The following is an 18,841-nucleotide window of genomic DNA, read 5'->3' as shown; positions in this document are numbered from 1 at the left end:
GGAAATTCGACGCTCTACTCAAGACTAGAGGACTGAAGAAATCTCCCTTGGGGTCAAGGAGTGACTCCCCTGCTTGGCAGGCACCAACGAAGCAATTTGCCAGTCTGCATTTCCGAAGGTCTCGCCGGACTCCGAAGTATTTGCAGCCCAGGAAGAGGATTTCCAGACATCTCGCAGGCCGACCCGAGTCCTCAGCAAAGCTGAGACCCGCAGCCCTCGTGAGTAGCGTGGAACCGGAACTCCTGGTCACCATGCACTTTTGCAAGTACATTAACTTCTCGACATCTCCTAAAGTTGTGCTTGGGCTGACTTGTAGCCCCCATCTCAAGCACTGAATCCACTGAAGATTGTTGGCCTGGTCACTCGGAGTGACCCGTAGGCTGCCATTTTGTGTTTTGTCTTGAGGTCCCTTCGCGATCCCTGGTTCATCGACTGGTGGGTCCCTGAGGGGGTAACTTTGAATTTCCTTCGGCTTTCCTGGTTGCTCCAGATGTGCCCCGACTCCCAACCAAGTGGTGAGTCCCACAGACCTTGCTGGTCTGCACCGAAGCATCTTTCTCGTTTCTGATTGGGTTGCTGTTGCCAAGGCTTGTTGTGTCTAATCCGGGGACCGATGCTGCAGCACTCGACATCCTTTCTGGGACAGCTCGAATCCAGCTCCTGGTTGTCCTCAACGCCTCCTGGTCCTTGTGGCTGAAGAGTCATGCTTCACCTTCTTCACCTGAAATCACCCGACATCGGTGGGCATCTGCCTATCGCCTTCCTGGTCACTGGCTAGTGACCCAGACTCTGTCCCCTCTGCTTTCAGATTCTTCTCATCTTCGATCCAGGCTTGGATCTCTTCGGACACTTCGCATCTTCCCGGCAGCACTTCTTTGCCAGCTCCCATTGAAATCGACGACGCGACCCGACACCATTTGACACCTATGCACCTGGCTTCCCTGGGTGAGGTAACACGAGTACTCTGGTGCTCCCGTGGGTGTTGACCCTAGAACTTCCTAAGTCCTAAAGGGTTTGGTCCTGACTCACTTCTAAGTGTCCCCAATCTTTAAAAATCTAACCGCGACTTTCCCCATAGAAGCTAACGGGTGCTCGCGGCTGTGTTCACACACTGCACACGGCCTCCGTGGGTCCCCTGTGTCACTACCTTGGGTGGTTCCTTGGGGTCCCAGCGATTCTACAGGCTCTAGGACTTGTGTCTAGTTAAGTCATGGTTCTTATACCACTATTTTAGTATATGGTTTGGCTCGCCCCTAGGGCCTGACGTGTATGTGTGCTATTTTACAGTAATATTTGAAGTGTAACTTATGTGTTTTGACCTCTAGTCTCATAAAGAGTCTAGGAGGGTGTGTTTAATAATAAATACATATATTTTATATACATACCTGGTGTGGTTGTCTTTCATTTAGGCACTCAAGAGATTATAGACTGGTAAAACAAGCTGCTTTACATTCCTTCAAGACTAAGCCTGAAGGCTGCTCTCCATAGCTACCACTAGGATAGCTTTCAATAAAGGTTGTCTTTAACCTATAACCAATAAGGGGTTGTTTGGACTAGTGGACAGGATATACCAGGCCAACCTCTCACATTAGTGTGCAGCGTGTGGGATTCCAGCTTGCTATTGTTTTACCAGATAATTTCAATTGAGCGACTAACTGAAAACCACTAAAGGTACGCTAGGTACATATAATACAAGCTTTAGAATACAGTAAGTTCTACTGAACTTAGAGTTGTGTGTTATGGGCTTAGCACACCCTTTCTACAACTCAAGAGAGTTTAGTAGGCCACACTAGAGTAGGTAGTGCAATACACCACACCACACTAGTAATGTCTTCAAGGCCAGGATCCAGTAGGTCCCTGCCAGAAGCCAGTGGGCTTCTAGATTCCCAGTATGATAACCTCCCATTCGTGGAACTGAGAGCATTATGTACAACTAGGAAACTGAAGACAGGCAAAAGTCCAACCACCCAGCATCACATAGAGGTACTCAGGCTGGATGACCTCAGCAGATCTTTAGGGTCTGAAGGGTTAGGCAGAGGGGGTGGGACAGCTCATGAGGAAAGGTCTAGGGGTGCAACTCCCCAAGATCTGACCTCTGAGGGTGGCCAGGCAGATGACAATGATCTGGACCTGGAAAATCCAATTCCCCTAGAAGGTGATGGAGAGGACCACAATGGACCCCTCGTTGTCCCTCCTGGGAGAGTTGGTGGTGGGCCTAGAAGGTCAAGATCTCCCTCAGTGGAGTCTAACCATTCTAACTCATCAGTAGGGACCTCTAGCTCTTCTCATAGGAGGGAAACCTCTCAGGAGAGGAGGGAAAGACTGCTCAAGTATGAGGAAGCTCAGCTTGAAATCAGAAGAAAGCAGGTAGCCCTAGATAAGGAGCCCCTAGAGCTCTACAGAGCTAGAACAAAGTTGGGACTAGAGTCCCATGGTAGCAGCAACATCCCTAGAGATAGGGAGAGGTCTCATGACCATAGAAAACTGATTAAGATTGTCCCTCCCTACCAGAGTGAGGATGACATCCACAAATGGATAACTGCACTGGAAAGGGCCTGTAAAGTACAAAGGGTCCCCCGGGAGCAATAGACAGCAATCTTATGGCTCTCCTTTGCAGACAAAGGTAGAGATAAGCTTCTCACTGTTAGAGAGGAGGAGGCAGATGATTACAACAGTCTGAAGAATGCCTTGATTGATGGGTTTGGCCTAACCACCGAGCAATATAGGTTAAAGTTCAGGGATACCCAAAAGGCACAGAATCAAGACTGGGTAGACTTTGTAGATTGTGCTACTAAGGCTCTGGAGGGTTGGTTACTTGGCATCAAAGTACATGACTATCAAGGATTGTACAATTTGATTATGAGGGAGCAGATCCTTAATAATTGTCAGAAACAGCTGTTGCACCAGTACCTGGTAGACTCAGATCTGACCTCTCCCCAAGAATTGGGAAAGAAGGCAGACAAGTGGGTCAGAACCAGGGTGAGGCAGAAGGTACAGAACCAAGGTGGTGAACCCAAGAAGCAAGATCCTAAAAACTCTGACAAGGGTGGAGAGAAAGGTAAAGACCAGAAGTCTTCACAAGGGCCCCAAAAATCTTCTTCAGGTGGGGATTCACAGTCTAACAAGAGAAAAGGCCAAACCATGGTGCAACATCTGTAAGCAGAAAACTCACTGGACAAGTGACTGCACCAAGTCCAAAGAATCTACTCCAGCCACCACTGCCCCAAGGCAACTGTTCCCCGTAGTACAGCTACAATTGGTGGTGGTAATGTTCAGAATAAGGGTGTAGTAGGGTTGACCCTGGGTTCTGAGATGGACTCTGGCCTAGTCAGAGTTCCAACTCAGACTGTTCTAGTCTGTGATGGGGGCATGGGTATGTCCTCCTTTGTGAGTCCCAGTAATCTGGGCAAATACAGACAACAGCCTTTGATAAATGGAAAAGAGGCTTTGGCATTCAGGGACACAGAAGCAAGTGTCACAATGGTGACAAAAGATCTTGTGGATCCTGGGCAGATTATACTTGGTGAAATGTACCAAGTGACCAATGCTAGCAATGTCAGAACAGACCATTCTCTTGCAGTTGTTAACTTCTCCTGGGGAGGGGTAACTGGCCTTAAGAAGGTTGTGGTAAGTGCAGACCTACCAGTACAGTGCTTGCTTGGCAATGATCTAGAATCTTCAGCTTGGGCTGAAGTGGAGCTCAGGACCCATGCAGAAATGTTAGGGATCCCTGCTCATGTCTTTGCTGTGACTAGGTCACAGGCCAAAATGTCTAACACTGGACAAGCCCTGGAGTCTGGAATAATGGACCAGGTGCCTCCCAAGAGGAGGAGCAGTAGGGTTAAGGCAGTGCCTCCCCACCTGACTCAGAATACAGATCAGTTTCCTCAGGGAGATGATCTTGAGCCTGAAGAAGGAACTGTCCAGAAGGCGCTTGAACCTGACCAGGTTGAGTTATTGGGGCAGGGGACCCTTCCAGGTCTGATCTGAGCCAGGAGCAAAAACCCTGTCCCTCTCTTGAACCCCTCAGAAAGCAAGCCACTGATGAGGCTCCTGGGAATGCTAGTGGCAACCATAATATTTATTGGGATGATGGACTCCTTTACTCAGAGAGTAGATACTCCATGCCTGGTGCATCCAGGAGGTTGGATATAACTCAGACGTTTTGGGGCTTCCTATTGACACTAGCCCATGCTATTCCCCTACCAGGACACCTGGGCCATAACAAGACTTGGGACAGAATAGTCCCTCACTTTCACTGGCCCCACATGTCTGAAAACACTAAAGAGTTTTGTCGCTTCTGTGTGACCTGCCAAGCCAGTGGCAAGGCAGGTGGTACCACAAAGGCCCCCTGATACCACTACCTGTGGTGGGGGTTCCCTTTGAGAGGGTTGGGATTGACATTGTTGGTCCCATGGATCCTCAGACAGCATCTGGGCACAGGTTTATACTGGTGGTGGTGGACCATGCCACCAGGTACCCAGAAGCCATTCCCCTAAGGACCACTACATCACCTGTGGTGGCAAGAGCTCTTTTGGGTGTATTCTCAAGAGTAGGCTTTCCTAAGGAGGTAGTATCTGACAGGGGTGCAAACTTCATTTCTAGTTACTTGATTGCTATGTGGAAGGAGTGTGGAGCGAACTACAATTTCACCACACCCTATCACCCACAATGCAATGGTTTAGGTGAAAGATTCAACAAAACCTTAAAGGGCATGATCAAAGGTCTCCCAGAAAAGCTTAGGCGCAGATGGGACATCCTTTTGACCTGCCTTTTGTTTGCCTACAGGGAGGTACCACAAAAGGGGGTTGGTTACAGCCCTTTTGAACTTTTGTTTGGCCATCCTGTTAGGGGTCCTTTGTGTCTGGTGAAGGAGGGATGGGAGTTACTTCTCAAAACCTCTAAGCAGGACATAGAGGACTATGTACTTGGTCTCCGCTCCAGGATGGCTGAGTATATGAAAAAGACAACCAAAAACCTTGAGGCTAGCCAGGAATTACAAAAAGCCTGGCATGACCAAAAGGCTGTACTGACTGTCTACCAGCCAGGACAGAAAGTGTGGGTGTTGGAGCCTGTAGCCCCAGCAGCCCTGCAGGACAAATGGAGTGGCCCCCATACAATTGTTGAACAGAAAGGGGAGGTCACCTACTTGGTAGACCTTGGAACCCCTAGGAGTCCCCAGGGGGTACTTCATGTCAACAGACTTAAACCATATGTAGACAGGGCAGACATCGGCTTCATCATGGCTACTGAAGAAGGACAGGAGGAAGAGAGTGACCCACTCCCTGACCTGCTTTCTCAGAACCCTGATGATGGGTCAGTTGATGGTGTAGCCTTGGCAGGCAGCCTCACTGTCCAGCAACAAGCTGACTGCAGAAAACTTCTCAGCCAGTTCAGACATATGTTTTCTCTGACTCCAAGTCATACTACCTGGTGCACTCAAGAAGTGGACACTGGGGACAGTCTGCCTGTGAAGAATAAGATCTACAGGCAACCTGACCATGTCAGGGACTGTATAAGGACAGAAGTCCAAAAGATGTTGGATTTGGGAGTTATTGAACCCTCAAATTGCCCTTGGGCTAGTCCAGTAGTCCTGGTACCTAAACCTCACACCAAAGACGACAAGAGAGAGATGAGGTTTTGTGTAGGTTACAGGGGCCTCAATGCAGTCACTAGGACTGATGCCCATCCCATCCCCAGGGCAGATGAGCTAATAGATGCTTTGGCCTCAGCCAAGTTTCTAAGCACATTTGACCTGACAGCTGGCTCCTGGCAGATCAGACTAGCTGATGATGCAAAGCCAAAGACAGCATTTTCTACCCCTAGTGGGCACTATCAATTTGTGGTAATGTCCTTTGGTTAGAATAATGCACCAGCCACTTTCCAAAGGTTGGTGAATCAAGTCCTTACAGGCCTGGAAGACTATAGTGCAGCATATCTGGATGATATTGCTGTCTTTAGCTCCACCTGAGAGGATCACCTGGTCCACCTTTGGAATGTTTTGGAGGCCCTGCAAAAAGCAGGCCTAACTATCAAGGTTACTAAGTGCCAGATAGGGCAGAGTCAGGTTGTGTACCTGGGCCAACTTGTAGGTGGAGGCCAGGTTCAACCATTGCAGAGCAAAATCCAAACTATCATGGACTGGGTTGCTCCCATTACCCAGACTCAGGTGAGAGCCTTCTTAGGCCTGACTGGGTACTACAGAAGATTTGTCAAGGGGTATGGATCAATAGTGACACCCCTGAATGACTTAACCTCTAAGAAAATGCCCAAAAAGTTTCAGTGGACAGTTAGCTGTCAAAAGGCATTTGATGACCTGAAGCAGGCCATGTGCACTGCTCCCATTCTGTAATGTCCTGACTACTCCAAAAAGCTCATTGTCCAAACAGATGCATCTGGGTTGGGGGTAGGGGCTGTACTGTCACAGTTGAATGATGATGGTCAGGATCAACCAGTAGCTTTCATAAGCAGAAGGTTGACCCCCAGAGAGAAACATTGGTCAGCCATTGAGAGGGAGGCCTTTGATGTGGTTTGGGCTCTGAAGAAGTTGAGGCCATACTTGTTTGGTACTCACTTCCTTGTTCAGACAGACCATAAGCCCCTCTTATGGTTAAAACAGATGAAGGGTGAAAACCCCAAACTTCTCAGGTGGTCCATTTCCCTACAGGGGATAGACTATACAGTGGAACATAGACCTGGGAGTAACCATGCCAATGCAGATGGACTCTCCAGATATTTCCACTTAGAACATGAAGACTCAGCTGGTCAAGGTTGGTTTAATGTCCCTGCATTTGTGGGGTTGTGTAGGAGAGTAGGATCTGCTTCACATGTTTACCCCCACTTTTTGCCGGTGTTTCACTGTTTTTCGACCTTAGTCTGGCTGGGACCCTGCTATTCAGGGCCCCAGCCTAGCTGCTTCCTCTCTAAATTGATTTCATGTACTTTAGGTGCACCACAGATTGAATCCTGAGGTACCCTTGTGAGTCCCTAGTATATGGTACCCTATGTACCCAGGACATAGATACCCCAGAGGCCTACCAGGGGCTAAAGCATGTATTATGCCACCCCCGGAAAGCCACCCAAAATGACACCACAGGTCTGCTACTGCAGCCTGGGTAAGATGGTGCATGCACCCCTTACTGAGGTATAGGTTCACTATACCTCACCTATCACTGCATATACAAACCTATCAGTCCCCCCATGGCAGACCTTATCAATCCTGAAGGCAGGGTGCTTGGTTACATGTTAGAGGGTGCCCAGGCATGAGCTGAGCCCCTCTACAGCCTTCGGAATTTCTTCTCCGGGGTTGTCAGTGATGCAGCCTGACCATATACTCTAAAGTGCATTATAACCAAACGGTAAATGCTAACTTTGGACTGGCTGCACGGAAACATGTCGTGTTTGGTGTCAAACACTTTGGAATCATACCCCCACACCAGTAATAGGTGTGGGAGTATGATCCTACCCTTCTAGAGGGAGAGACATGGCAGTACTGGGTTACCCGGTAGAAACTTAACAAGGCCCTGGCATCACAAAATGGATGCTGCAGCCACAGACACGGGTCTGGCCTCCTGCTGCTGACCGAAACTCTGGCAGGGGAGGCCTGGACAATAGGTTTACTGTCACAGGGAGGTGTAACCACCTCCCAGACAGGCTTATGTGTATTGGGACTGGGTGGGAGCACTCTCTGAGTGCTTTGAAGTCCTGCACTGGGGGCACATTTGGTGTCCCTGTGCATAGTCCAGCTCAAACCGGTTCAGGGGCTTCCAGCCCCTGCTCTTGCGCGAAACTGGACAAAGGAAATGGGTGTAGCCACCCCTCTTTCCAAATACTCCCATAGGTGGGTCCCCAGAGCTAGTCCAACCCCTTCCTTAGGTATAAGTAAGGAACCTCTGTAACCAGAACATTAGATATCCCTGGACGAAACTCTGATGACGCTGAATCCTGGAACTTTGACGCTCTACTCAAGACTAGAGGACTGAAGAAATCTCCCTTGGGGTCAAGGAATGACTCCCCTGCTTGGCAGGCACCAACGAAACAATTTGCCAGTCTGCATTTCCAAAGCTCTCGCCGGGCTCCGAAGTATTTGCAGCCCAGGAAGAGGATTTCCAGACATCTCACAGGCCGACCCGAGTCCTCAGCAAAGCAGAGACCCGCAGCCCTCGTGAGTAGCGTGGAACCGGAACTCCTGGTCACCATGCACTTTTGCAAGTACATTAACTTCTCGACATCTCCTAAAGTTGTGCTTGGGCTGATTTGTAGCCCCCATCTCAAGCACTGAATCCACTGAAGATTGCTGGCCTGGTTACTCCGAGTGACCAGTGGGCTGCCATTTTGTGTTTTGTCTTGAGGTCCCTTCGCAATCCCTGGTCCGTCAACTGGTGGGTCCCTGAGGGGGTAACTTTGAATTTCCTTGGGCCTCCCTGGTTGCTCCAGATGTGCCCCGACTCCCTAACAAGTGGTGAGTCCCACAGACCTTGCTGGTCTGCACCGAAGCATCTTTCTCGTTTCTGATTGGGTTGCTGTTGCCAAGGCTTGTTGTGTCCAATCCGGGCACCGATGCTGCAGCACTCGACATCCTTTCTGGGACAGCTCGAATCCAGCTCCTGGTTGTCCTCGACACCTCCTGGTCCTCGTGGCTGAAGAGTAAAGCTTCACCTTCTTCACCTGAAATCACCCAACATCGGTGGACATCTGCCTATCGCCTTCCTGGTCACTGGCTAGTGACCCAGACTCTGTCCCCTCTGCTTTCAGGTTCTTCTCATCTTCGATCCAGGCTTGGATCTCTTCGGACACTTCGCATCTTCCCGGCAGCAGCACTTCTTTGCCAGCTCCCATTGAAATCGACGATGCGACCCAACACCATTTGACACCTATGCACCCGGCTTTCCTGAGTGAGGTAACACGAGTACTCCGGTGCTCCTGTGGGTGTTGGCCCTAGAACTTCCTAAGTCCCAAAGGGTTTGGTCCTGACTCACTTATAAGTGTCCCTAATCTTTAAAAATCTAACCTCAACTTTCCCCATAGAAGCTAACGGGAGCTCGCGGCTGTGTTCACACACTGCACACGGCCCCCATGGGTCCCCTGTGTCACTACATTGGGTGGTTCCTTGGGGCCCCAGCGATTCTACAGGCTCTAGGCCTTGTGTCTAGTTAAGTCGTGGTTATTATACCACTATTTTAGTATATGGTTTGGCTCGCCCCAGGGCCTGACGTGTATTTGTGCTATTTTACTGTAATATTTGAAGTGTAACTTATGTGTTTTGACCTCTAGTCTCATAAAGAGTCTAGGAGGGTGTGTTTAGTAATAAATACATATATTTTATATATATATACCTGGTGTGGTTGTCTTTCATTTAGGCACTCAAGAGATTATAGACTGGTAAAACAAGCTGCTTTACATTCCTTCAAGACTTACCCTGAAGGCTGCTCTCCATAGCGAACACTGGGATAGCTTTCAATAAAGGTTGTCTTTAACCTATAACCAAAAAGGGGTTGTTTGGACTAGTGGACAGCTTATACCAGGCCAACTTATCACACCGGGTACCTTAGTACCATATACTAGGGACTGAAAAGGGTACCCCAGTATCCAATTTGGGATGTACCTAAGTCCTGAACACAACAATTTAAGGGAGAAAGCAGAGAGACTGGGGTCCTGATCAGCAGGATCCCAGTCAGACTAGTCAATAACAGCTTAGCATCAGGCAAAAAGCGGGGGTAACCATGCAGAAGGATCCTACCTTCCTTCACCCCTTACTGCTTTTTACCCATCACCTCCTCCTCCTTCTCTTTGTTGTTTTGACCACTCCCCCCATTTTAGCCACCTCCTGAGCGATCCCTCGTGTCCCCCACCCTCCTCTCTCTGTCTTGTCCTCCACCCTCCTCTATTGTGTCCTTTTAATCTCCACTCAGATCATTTTATATGGTACTTGGAATGAAGGTGTAATAAAAGAATGGCGCTGCCCTTAAAGGAGGTCCACGAAACGTGATGAAGAGCACAGAGCTCTAGTCAACACAAATTGCAACAGCTTCAATTTTAAAAAGCAAAGACATGCAATGATAACAAACAGATGATCAGATAACTTGAAGGCACACCTCCACTGACACATGTTTTCAACTCAGTACCTTTAAATAAAACGCAGTGCTGCTGAGCATAACTATTTTAAAAATTGCATTTTTGATGCAGTTTTATATAGTGTGAACTCGACCCAAAGGTATTGGACCGCCTTATATGAGAACAAGTTACATTGCACATGGACACTTTCATTTTGTTTTCCTTACACACGGGGGATTGCGTGATTTGGCCAGAATCACAGGATGTTGAGACAACTCTGAGAAGCGAACCATGTTACCCAGTTCCAAGGTCGGCAGCTCTGACTTCGACATGCATTAAGTTGTGCTAACCACCAACCCTTGTTTTTTTTACAAACCCTGCCTCTGCTTTTAACTCACTACCTCCCTCTCCTGCTCCCTGTTGTTTTACCCACACCCCTGTACTTGAAAAAAAACATTGACAAAACCAATAGAGTTCACATAGTGAAAGTATGACAATTAAAAATAAATCTTTGTCTCTAAAACTGAGCATGGTGCTGACCACTTGCAACAACCTGCAGAAATTAAGTAGTGTCTAATTGACATCTAGAAGGGATTACTCCCACAAGATGTGAATGTGTCAGTCAGTGTGCTTACCAGTTTGATACAGATAGCGCAAGAAAAGACAGATTTGAAAAGTGAGCATAAATATGCCAGAGTAGACAAGATCTGCCTATCCAACCTAAAACAGCAAAGCATAACATACAATAGTGGTTGTAAAATGCCCAATTACCAAAATGGTCACCTTAGTGCATCATAGGTAATGCATAACAGCCATAGCTGCGATGCCCCTGGCACCAAGGAAATAATATTACTTATAGGTTTCCCCAACACCACTATTTATCACTCAAATATCAGCTTTAAATATATTTTGGAAATTCAACCATTTTTCTCCAAACATTAACTTATGAGTTCTGAATATATGGACATTTTCGTCTCATAAACAGACTTTTCAATTTTGGCATACATGTTAATTTCACTAAAGAAAAGTTTCTAATTTAATGTCCTGGGCTGCACACACGAGAGCTACTTACAGGTAGCTGACGAGCTACCAGTAACTCTCGAGCTGCTCGTCGTCGGAGAAGCTGAATTTATCCTCTATATCATTTTAATTTTTGCATTTTATATACCATGAACGAGCACCAGTTATATTACACAAGGACACATTTATTTTTTGTTAGACATGGGAAATGTATTGCCTTATTATGAGTGCGGCGGTCCCATAATATGACCGCCCGCTGGATTCCAACTGGAATCCAGGTAGGATGGTCCTGCAGTGGCTGGTCCATGGCAGGGCACAGCACAGCAATGGGAACACCATTGCACGTTCCTGCAGGAACTTGGGGTGCATGCATACAGGGGAGCACACCATGTGCCCCCCTGCAAGCATCCCTTGGTGCAGAGGCACTGCCATGAAAATTGTACAGTGAGGAAACTAGTAATATGTTTGGCGGTGACCCAGACTGTCAAGGATCGTGGATCCCTGGCGGTAGCAGTGGTTCTGTGGCCGTCCGACCGCCATAGTTAGGAATATGGCGGGTGGACTGCCAGTCTGGAGGCCCACAGACCGCCACCACGACTATGGTGGTCCGATGGACTGCCAACGCCGGAAAAAGGTCTTAAGTGATTTGCCCAGAATCAAAGGATGTTGAGCCGAGGCCGAGATTCAAACCTGGTGCCTAGCTCCAAAGTCACAGCTCTGGCCGTTACGCCACTTCCTCTCATTGATAACATACATACATGTAATAGAAAAATCGATATTGTCCTGCAGTGTAAGTGGAAACTTCATGTTACACCTCTGGAAAGCAGGTACAGTCTGTAAAAAGTAACATATGAAAACGGTCATCCTTACGGTTCATTTGACTAAACCAACATTACTACTGATAGTTAATTGTATGCTACTCCAATTATTTTAACTATTTATATAGAGAGATTAAAATAGGATATTTAAAATATATATATATATCTAAAATCACCTGAAACCAACTGATCTTGGATGTGACTTATGTGTGAGAAAAAATGCTCTGAGGGTCTGCAAGGCATGATGGTTTTCCGGTGATTTTTAAGTCCCAGTGGATGCGTTTGTTCGTCTGCTGTTTCGGGAATGTCGTGGCCATCGCCTAGCGGTTTCTGACTCCGACGGGACGCCAAGCCTCCGACAATGTCGCCACGTATGAGTTTTTGCTCCAGTTCCGCCTGGGTGAACTGAGGGTACCGTGCTGATAGCCACACTGCGGAGCAGACATTCGGGAGCAAGTCCTGGCAGCGCTCCGACCAGCTGCGGGCGGCGGAGTTCGCCGGGACTCGGGTATGACGGGCGTAGAGGGCGCTGGTCATGGCCGGCAACTTGGGTTCCGTCATGAAAACCGATTTGGGGAAATACGGTTCTCCACACAGAGATGGTTTTGAGCGCCACCTCGAATGGGATCTCATGACTGCGCTCGACGTGCCTCCTTTCATGAAGTAGTGTGGACAGACTCTCTTTGCCGCCATTTCAGGTCAGACTGCCCGGTGTGACCCCTCTAGGTGAATGCAATGCCCCGCGTCCTTGTCGCTGATGATAATGTGCTGTGTTGGTTCACCAGAGCTAGAGGCCTTTGTTGCCTGTACCCTGCTGCTGTTTTGACGGCAGCTTCTGTTGCTCAGTCGCCCTGAGGTTGTTTGTTATACAATTGCTGACTCCAATAGTTCCTTAGTAACCATTTTCAAAAAGCTTGTTTATTTACAAACCTTTCTTGGCAGCTCCCGCATCCATACGCCCATTGTGCGGAATCGCCTTTCCCTTTCTGTGGATTTACTGTGAGCCCTGCTTACCCGTCAGCGCCAAAGAATGCCCTTTGAATGAAAATATAAGGCAATTCATTTTTTTTTGTATCGAAGCAAATCCAAGTAACACAGACTATATTACAATACAGTGTGAGTTTTATGGGGAAAAGAGCAGAGTGTAAAGGAAGAGAGAGGCATTCAAGCATCACATCTTTAGATGGTTAAATACTTAAACTGTGGAAATTGTCGATTATTCTTAACATTTTCAATTGTGTCAATTTTTTATTCTTAATTGACGGCTTAGAGCAGTATGGGGCATATTATCAAGCACGGCGTTAAAATTATCGCCGCTTTAGCGGCAGTTAAAGCGGTGATAATGGGCTTGATAATATGCCGTAGAGAATTCCCATAGAAGCCCAGGTTCTGGTGTTAGCATGGGCTTCTATTGGAATTCTCCAGGGCATATTATCAAGCCCATTATCGCTGCTTTAGCGGCAGTTCCTGCCTCTAAAGCGGCGATAATTTTAACGCCGTGCTTGATAATATGCCCATTATGGGGCATATCAGCAAGGGCCGGCGATAATTATCACTAAGCTCACTTAGCGCTATGATAATTATCGCCGGATATCGCTGCTTTCTATGGCGGAGATAGCGTGCTACCAGCAACGCTTATCTCCAAAGCGATAGAAATGCAAGCATTAGCTGGAAAACAGTGTAATTATCGCTGGAAATCCAGCGATAATCGCACTGTGACCGGCGATACCTTGCAGATAGGGCAGGGCGGTCTTAGCCATGTAATCCACCTCCCATTGGATTACATGGCTAAATCAGAACTAAAGCAGGCGTAAGGAAAGTAGCGATAACCAAGGTTGGCGCTACTTTTCTAATCGCTATGCTTGTTAGCGATTCCCTTGATAATTAGAGAAATGTCGGTTAGCGACATTTCTCTAGTTATTTCGGGAAGGAACGTCCACTTTGCATCCCATTAGAGATGCAAAGCTGGGCGTTGAGTAAACAGGGCTAGTGACCTTGCTGATATAGCGATAAAATTATCGCTGCTTTTCGGCCGAAAACAGCCGCAAAAGCAGAGATAATTTTTTATCGCCACCTTTTAGATATGCCCCTATGTTTTTTAGACAGCCCTCCTAACGCCTTTGGGGGCATATTATCAAGAAACAGCGTTAAAATTATCGCCGCTTTAGCGGCAGAAAACTGCTGCTAAAGCGGCGATAATGGGCTTGATAATATGCCGCAGAGAATTCCCATAGAAGCCTATGTTCTTGTGTTAGCATGGGCTTCTATTGGAATTCTCTGCGGCATATTATCAAGCCCATTATCGCGGCTTTAGCGGCAGTTTTCTGCCGCTAAAGCGGCTATAATTTTAACGCCGTGCTTGATAATATGCCCCTTGGTGAGGAGGTTTACACTTTCAAGGTGCTGTATCTGTATCTCAGGTCTACTTTCATTGGGCTGGAAACTTCCACGCAGGCACGCCATCAGCAGCAGGGCTTGCTTCTAGTCAGGAGGAAAAAGACAGCGCTCCGTCTCATGCCCAGAGCCTCAGGGTCTGTGCAAGTCTGTCCACAAATGGTATTCCATATCCTGGGTGGTGCAGAGGCCCCATATTATGTTTCCAAGCCCACTGACAACCAGAATTTGAGCATCGTAGAAATGTTCAAAATCCAGCCAATCAACAGAGCTTTGGAGTGATTTCTAGAAATAGCACCCCTCACCTTCTTCACAGAATGCACCGTAATAGCCACCACCTACATGTACATGGCCATTGACACCATTGGAGGACTATCTCTGCCAGGTAGTCTTCACTAGGACAACCTGGAAATAAAGAACAAATAATGAAGAACAATTGGAGGTACACAACAGCCAGTGAAGCTCCACTAGAGCCTTGGCCACTGAGGTTTGTCTAGGTATTCCCAGCAATAAACAAGCTGCAGAGTTCTGGAAGATTTGTAGTTTGCTAAGGAGTCGTTTCTGTATCTTGCTATACAGGCCATTACAATAATCTATTTTAGATGGAGTCAGGGTAGGTACCATAAGTTTCTTCAGCTCCAAAGGAATAAAAGGTAAAATCTTTCTTAGAATTTTTAACATAAAAAAGGTGCTAGAAGTAATGGCATTCACCTGTTTGTCAAATGACAGATGGTTATCAAAAATCACCCCCAGATTTTTCACCTTGCTGGTGTGTGCCATATGCATCTGGCACACACCAGCATTCATGTTTTAAGGTTTGTCATTATCCATTTTCTCCAAGCGCCCCTGCCTACCATAGATGCATAACAACAATAACAGAGCTGTTCCTGTAAGTGAAGAAAGGGACAAGGGGAAGGAATGTGTTCACGGACACTTAAAATATTGGATATTGAGGCCCTCACACAAACTCAAGGGTATCGTAACTCACGTTACCCCTTCGAATGTATTGCATCATCATCGGGCTGCTCCTGCGTCGAGTCGGCTGGTGCAATACCCGACGGGCTCTTGTTTAAGGAGCACTTTTATGGAGATCTTTTTAATCCAATGAAGCCGGTGGATGCATGAGTGTGTGGGGCTCTGAAGTGATGTAGATGAAAAGCGTAGGTGGTTAAAACAGATAACATCATTCCTTTCCTAGATCTCAACATCAGTCTACATAGGGGCACGTTATCTACCTCCCTATACAAGAAACCAACAGATCGTAATAGTCTACTACTATACACAAGTCATCATCCCCGCAGTCTGAGGGACAATTTACCCATCGGACAGTTCCTTAGGGTAAGACGAAATTGTAGTGACTTATCAGACTATAGAGTAGAAGCGAAGAAATTGGCTAATAACCTCCGGGCACGTAATTATCCTGCCAAACAGATAGCCTTAGCCAGTAAGAGAGCCCGAAACAACAATCGTGAAGCCCTTCTGGAACCCAAAATGACAGCTCCAAACGAAACCCTGACCTGTGTCACATCATTTACCCCATTGTCAAATCAGATCACTAAGACAATCAAAAAACATTGGAACATTTTGAACACAGGTACCATGCAACTTGAAATACCTAGATTTGCATTCAAACGCACAAAAAACTTAAAAGACACCTTGATTCACACTCGTCCACGCCCACAGGGGCAAACAATCCAAAGACAATTATGGGATTTGCCACCTGTTACTGGACATTACCCTTGTGGCTCGTGCTCAGTGTGTCCCATGACCACAACACGCAAGTCTGTCCTCTTTGACAAGAATTTTAAATGGGAGCTACGTCGCCACACAAATTGCAACACAGCGAATTGCATATATCTTATCACATGCCCCTGTAGACTGCAATATGTTGGCATGACCACCCGCCCCATTATAATACGCATGACTGAACACCGCAGCAATTTTCGCTGCAAAAAAATCACCACTAGAATGTGTACCCACTTTCTAGAAAAAGGACATCTCCCAGAGTCATTCACCTGGCTCATTTTGGAATCGTTTTCCAATATCACCAAGGAGGCTTTACTTGCAAAAGAACAGAAGTGGGTGTACAGGTTGGGCACTCATATGACAGGATTAAATGACGCCATTCCGTGGGCTTCCATTAAACCTCCTTGAATCACGCCTTCATTAACACTATCTCTTGACACACTGCACTCTCCTATACTGATATAGAGGTTTGAGTGGTCAACAGAGCAGACCCACAATACAGACTATGCAACTTGTGATGGTGGCCTCTAAATATACTTGTAACATCAATCGAATTTTTGAAATGATATGTTGCTTTTTCAGGAATTTATAACAACAATGAAATTAAGCAGACTGGTAAAATATACCCGGGTCCCAGGGGCGATACACACAACCGATTATAAAATCAGAGCTACTGCACTTTAAGAGCAGTTGTACGACATATAATCAACATACCTTGACCCTCACTCAAGATGGCGACCGTATTCACCACCGATCGCTGTTGAGCTATGCAAGCCCTAGTGTTCCTGTCACTTCCGGGTCTACGTCTAACAAACGCCGCTTTGAAATACTGCAAAGAGACTCTACACACCGCCGCCCAGTCCTGGTAGAACGGGGTAGGTGTGTACGCGACACGGACTCGGCGTGTCAGTAAGTAGACTTCCTTTTAATTTTTTGATCCCTAGGGCCTCATGTAGGTAAATAAATTTTACCGGTTCTTAAATACCGAGCCGTACCGAATCGGTAAATTAGAATCGGTAAGTTATATGTAGGTAAAAATTCGGTAACAGTTACCGATTCGGTAACATTCGGTAAATACGAATCGGAATTCACCGATTCGGTAAATACCGAGGTGATAATTACCGATTCGGAAAATACCGAGGTGGTATCTACCGAATCGGAAAATACCGAGGTGGTATCTACCGATTCGGAAAATACCGAATCGGTACGTACGGATTCGGTAAATAACATCACATGACTTGACGAAACAGCTAATCCTGTGCAACGACAGCCCACCCAACCAGGAACTGCCCACACCCAGGCAGGTGTACACAATTAGCCGAAGTGGCCACACCCAGGCAGGTGTACATAATTAGCCGACCCTGGAGAGGCCTGGAGTGCAGAGGAGAGGCAGGGAGCAGTTGCATGTGCGAGCGGGAAACGAACAGCATGTCCAGCCAGAGAACACAGAAAGACGGAGGGGAAAGGAGGAGGAAGCTCAAATTCAGCCCCAAGGAACTCCAGGTGCTGGTGGAGGAGGTGGTGAAGCAGCACCAGAAGCTGTTTGGGAGGCAATCCCTGCAAGTGCCTGAGGCCGAAAAGCGCAACATATGGCTGGCCATCCAGGCGCAGGTCAATGCTGTGGGAGTGACCCACAGGGACATTGAGGTCCTCAAAAAGCGCTGGTATGACCTGAGGATTGTGACCAAGAGGAAGATGGGCGACATCCAGAAGGAGGCCAGCCAGACCGGAGGTGGAACCAACAGGGCACCTGCCCTCACCGAACTGGAGGAGCTGGTGGCGGCCACACTCGAGCAAGAGAGCGTCGTGGGTCTTGGGGACGCCGACAGCTCTGCCAGAGCCGCAACACACCAAGGTAAGACGAAAGCACAGCAATGTAGCCTCCCCTACCCCTATCCCACATCCCCCATTGTGAAACGAGAATCACACTGCAGTCCACACGTGTCAGTGCAGACAGTCAATGCATTCCGGGAGATGTAGTCAGGGCAACACTAACCATGACGTAAATGTCACAGGGCAACAAGGCATGTCACGCACTCGAGGCACAAGGAGACAGAGGACAGATTGGAATGTGAAATGATTTATTGTGACGCTTGCAATGCAGCCCTTCGGGGACACTGAGCCAATGTTGTTTTTCTGTCCACAGATGTGACATCATGCAGTACAGGGCATGCTGCAGGGGAGACGGCACACCGGCCACAAAAATCACCTCTAGCCAGCACGAGTTCAGACCAGGGAGCAGGCCCACTTGCAGCCGCACCACCTGCGCAGCCAGCCTCGCCGCACACAGAGCCAGCATCACCTCACCGAGAGCCAGCATCACCACCACCAGAGCCAGCATCGCCACTCATGTTCGATTCACCGGCCACATCTCCGCATGCAGGTGTGAGAATGAGGAGGCGTCCAGCAGCCAGGCTACGAGCCTTAGACACCTCGTCAGACGACAGCATGGGCCCAGAAGACCGCACCGGGCCCCAGGAAGGGAGCCATCCCACTGTGCCCCACACCTCACAGGCAGCACAGACGGGAGCAAGAGGGCGCCGCAGGTCGCGTGTCCAGAGTCCACCAGCACCCACTGACGGCCATGGTGTCTTCTTGGGGCTCGAGGGCCAAATGTTGAAGCAACAGCGCCTGCAATCAAAGGCAGTTATGTCAGTCCAGAGGCACATGCGGGTGATGAAGACAAGCTTAGTCAACATGGACACAAACATTGGCGGCATGGCTGCGGGCATTCGGGACATGTCCCAGTCAATCCAGCAGTTGTGCAGCAAATTAGATGCTGACATCGAAGCACGGCGCCGGGAACGCCA

At 47.9% G+C, this 18,841-nt stretch overlaps 1 protein-coding gene across 1 annotated transcript in view; it reads right to left on the bottom strand.

Annotated features, from left to right (window-relative positions):
• The window catches only part of LOC146864074 (uncharacterized), a 66,064-nt gene extending 53,372 nt beyond the window's left edge, over positions 1-12,692 (bottom strand). Inside the window, exon 1 of the mRNA XM_085640709.1 lies at positions 12,068-12,692. Within this exon, the coding sequence (XP_085496835.1) occupies positions 12,068-12,584 (517 nt within the window). The 5' untranslated portion in view covers positions 12,585-12,692. The remainder of the gene's footprint in view (positions 1-12,067) is intronic.
• Positions 12,693-18,841: the final 6,149 nt, after the last annotated feature.

This window comes from Triturus cristatus, chromosome 2_1, assembly GCF_964204655.1.
Source record: "Triturus cristatus chromosome 2_1, aTriCri1.1, whole genome shotgun sequence".
Lineage (NCBI taxonomy): Eukaryota > Metazoa > Chordata > Amphibia > Caudata > Salamandridae > Triturus > Triturus cristatus.
Note: the sequence above shows the minus strand (reverse complement) of the source record. Positions and strands in the feature narration are given on the sequence as shown.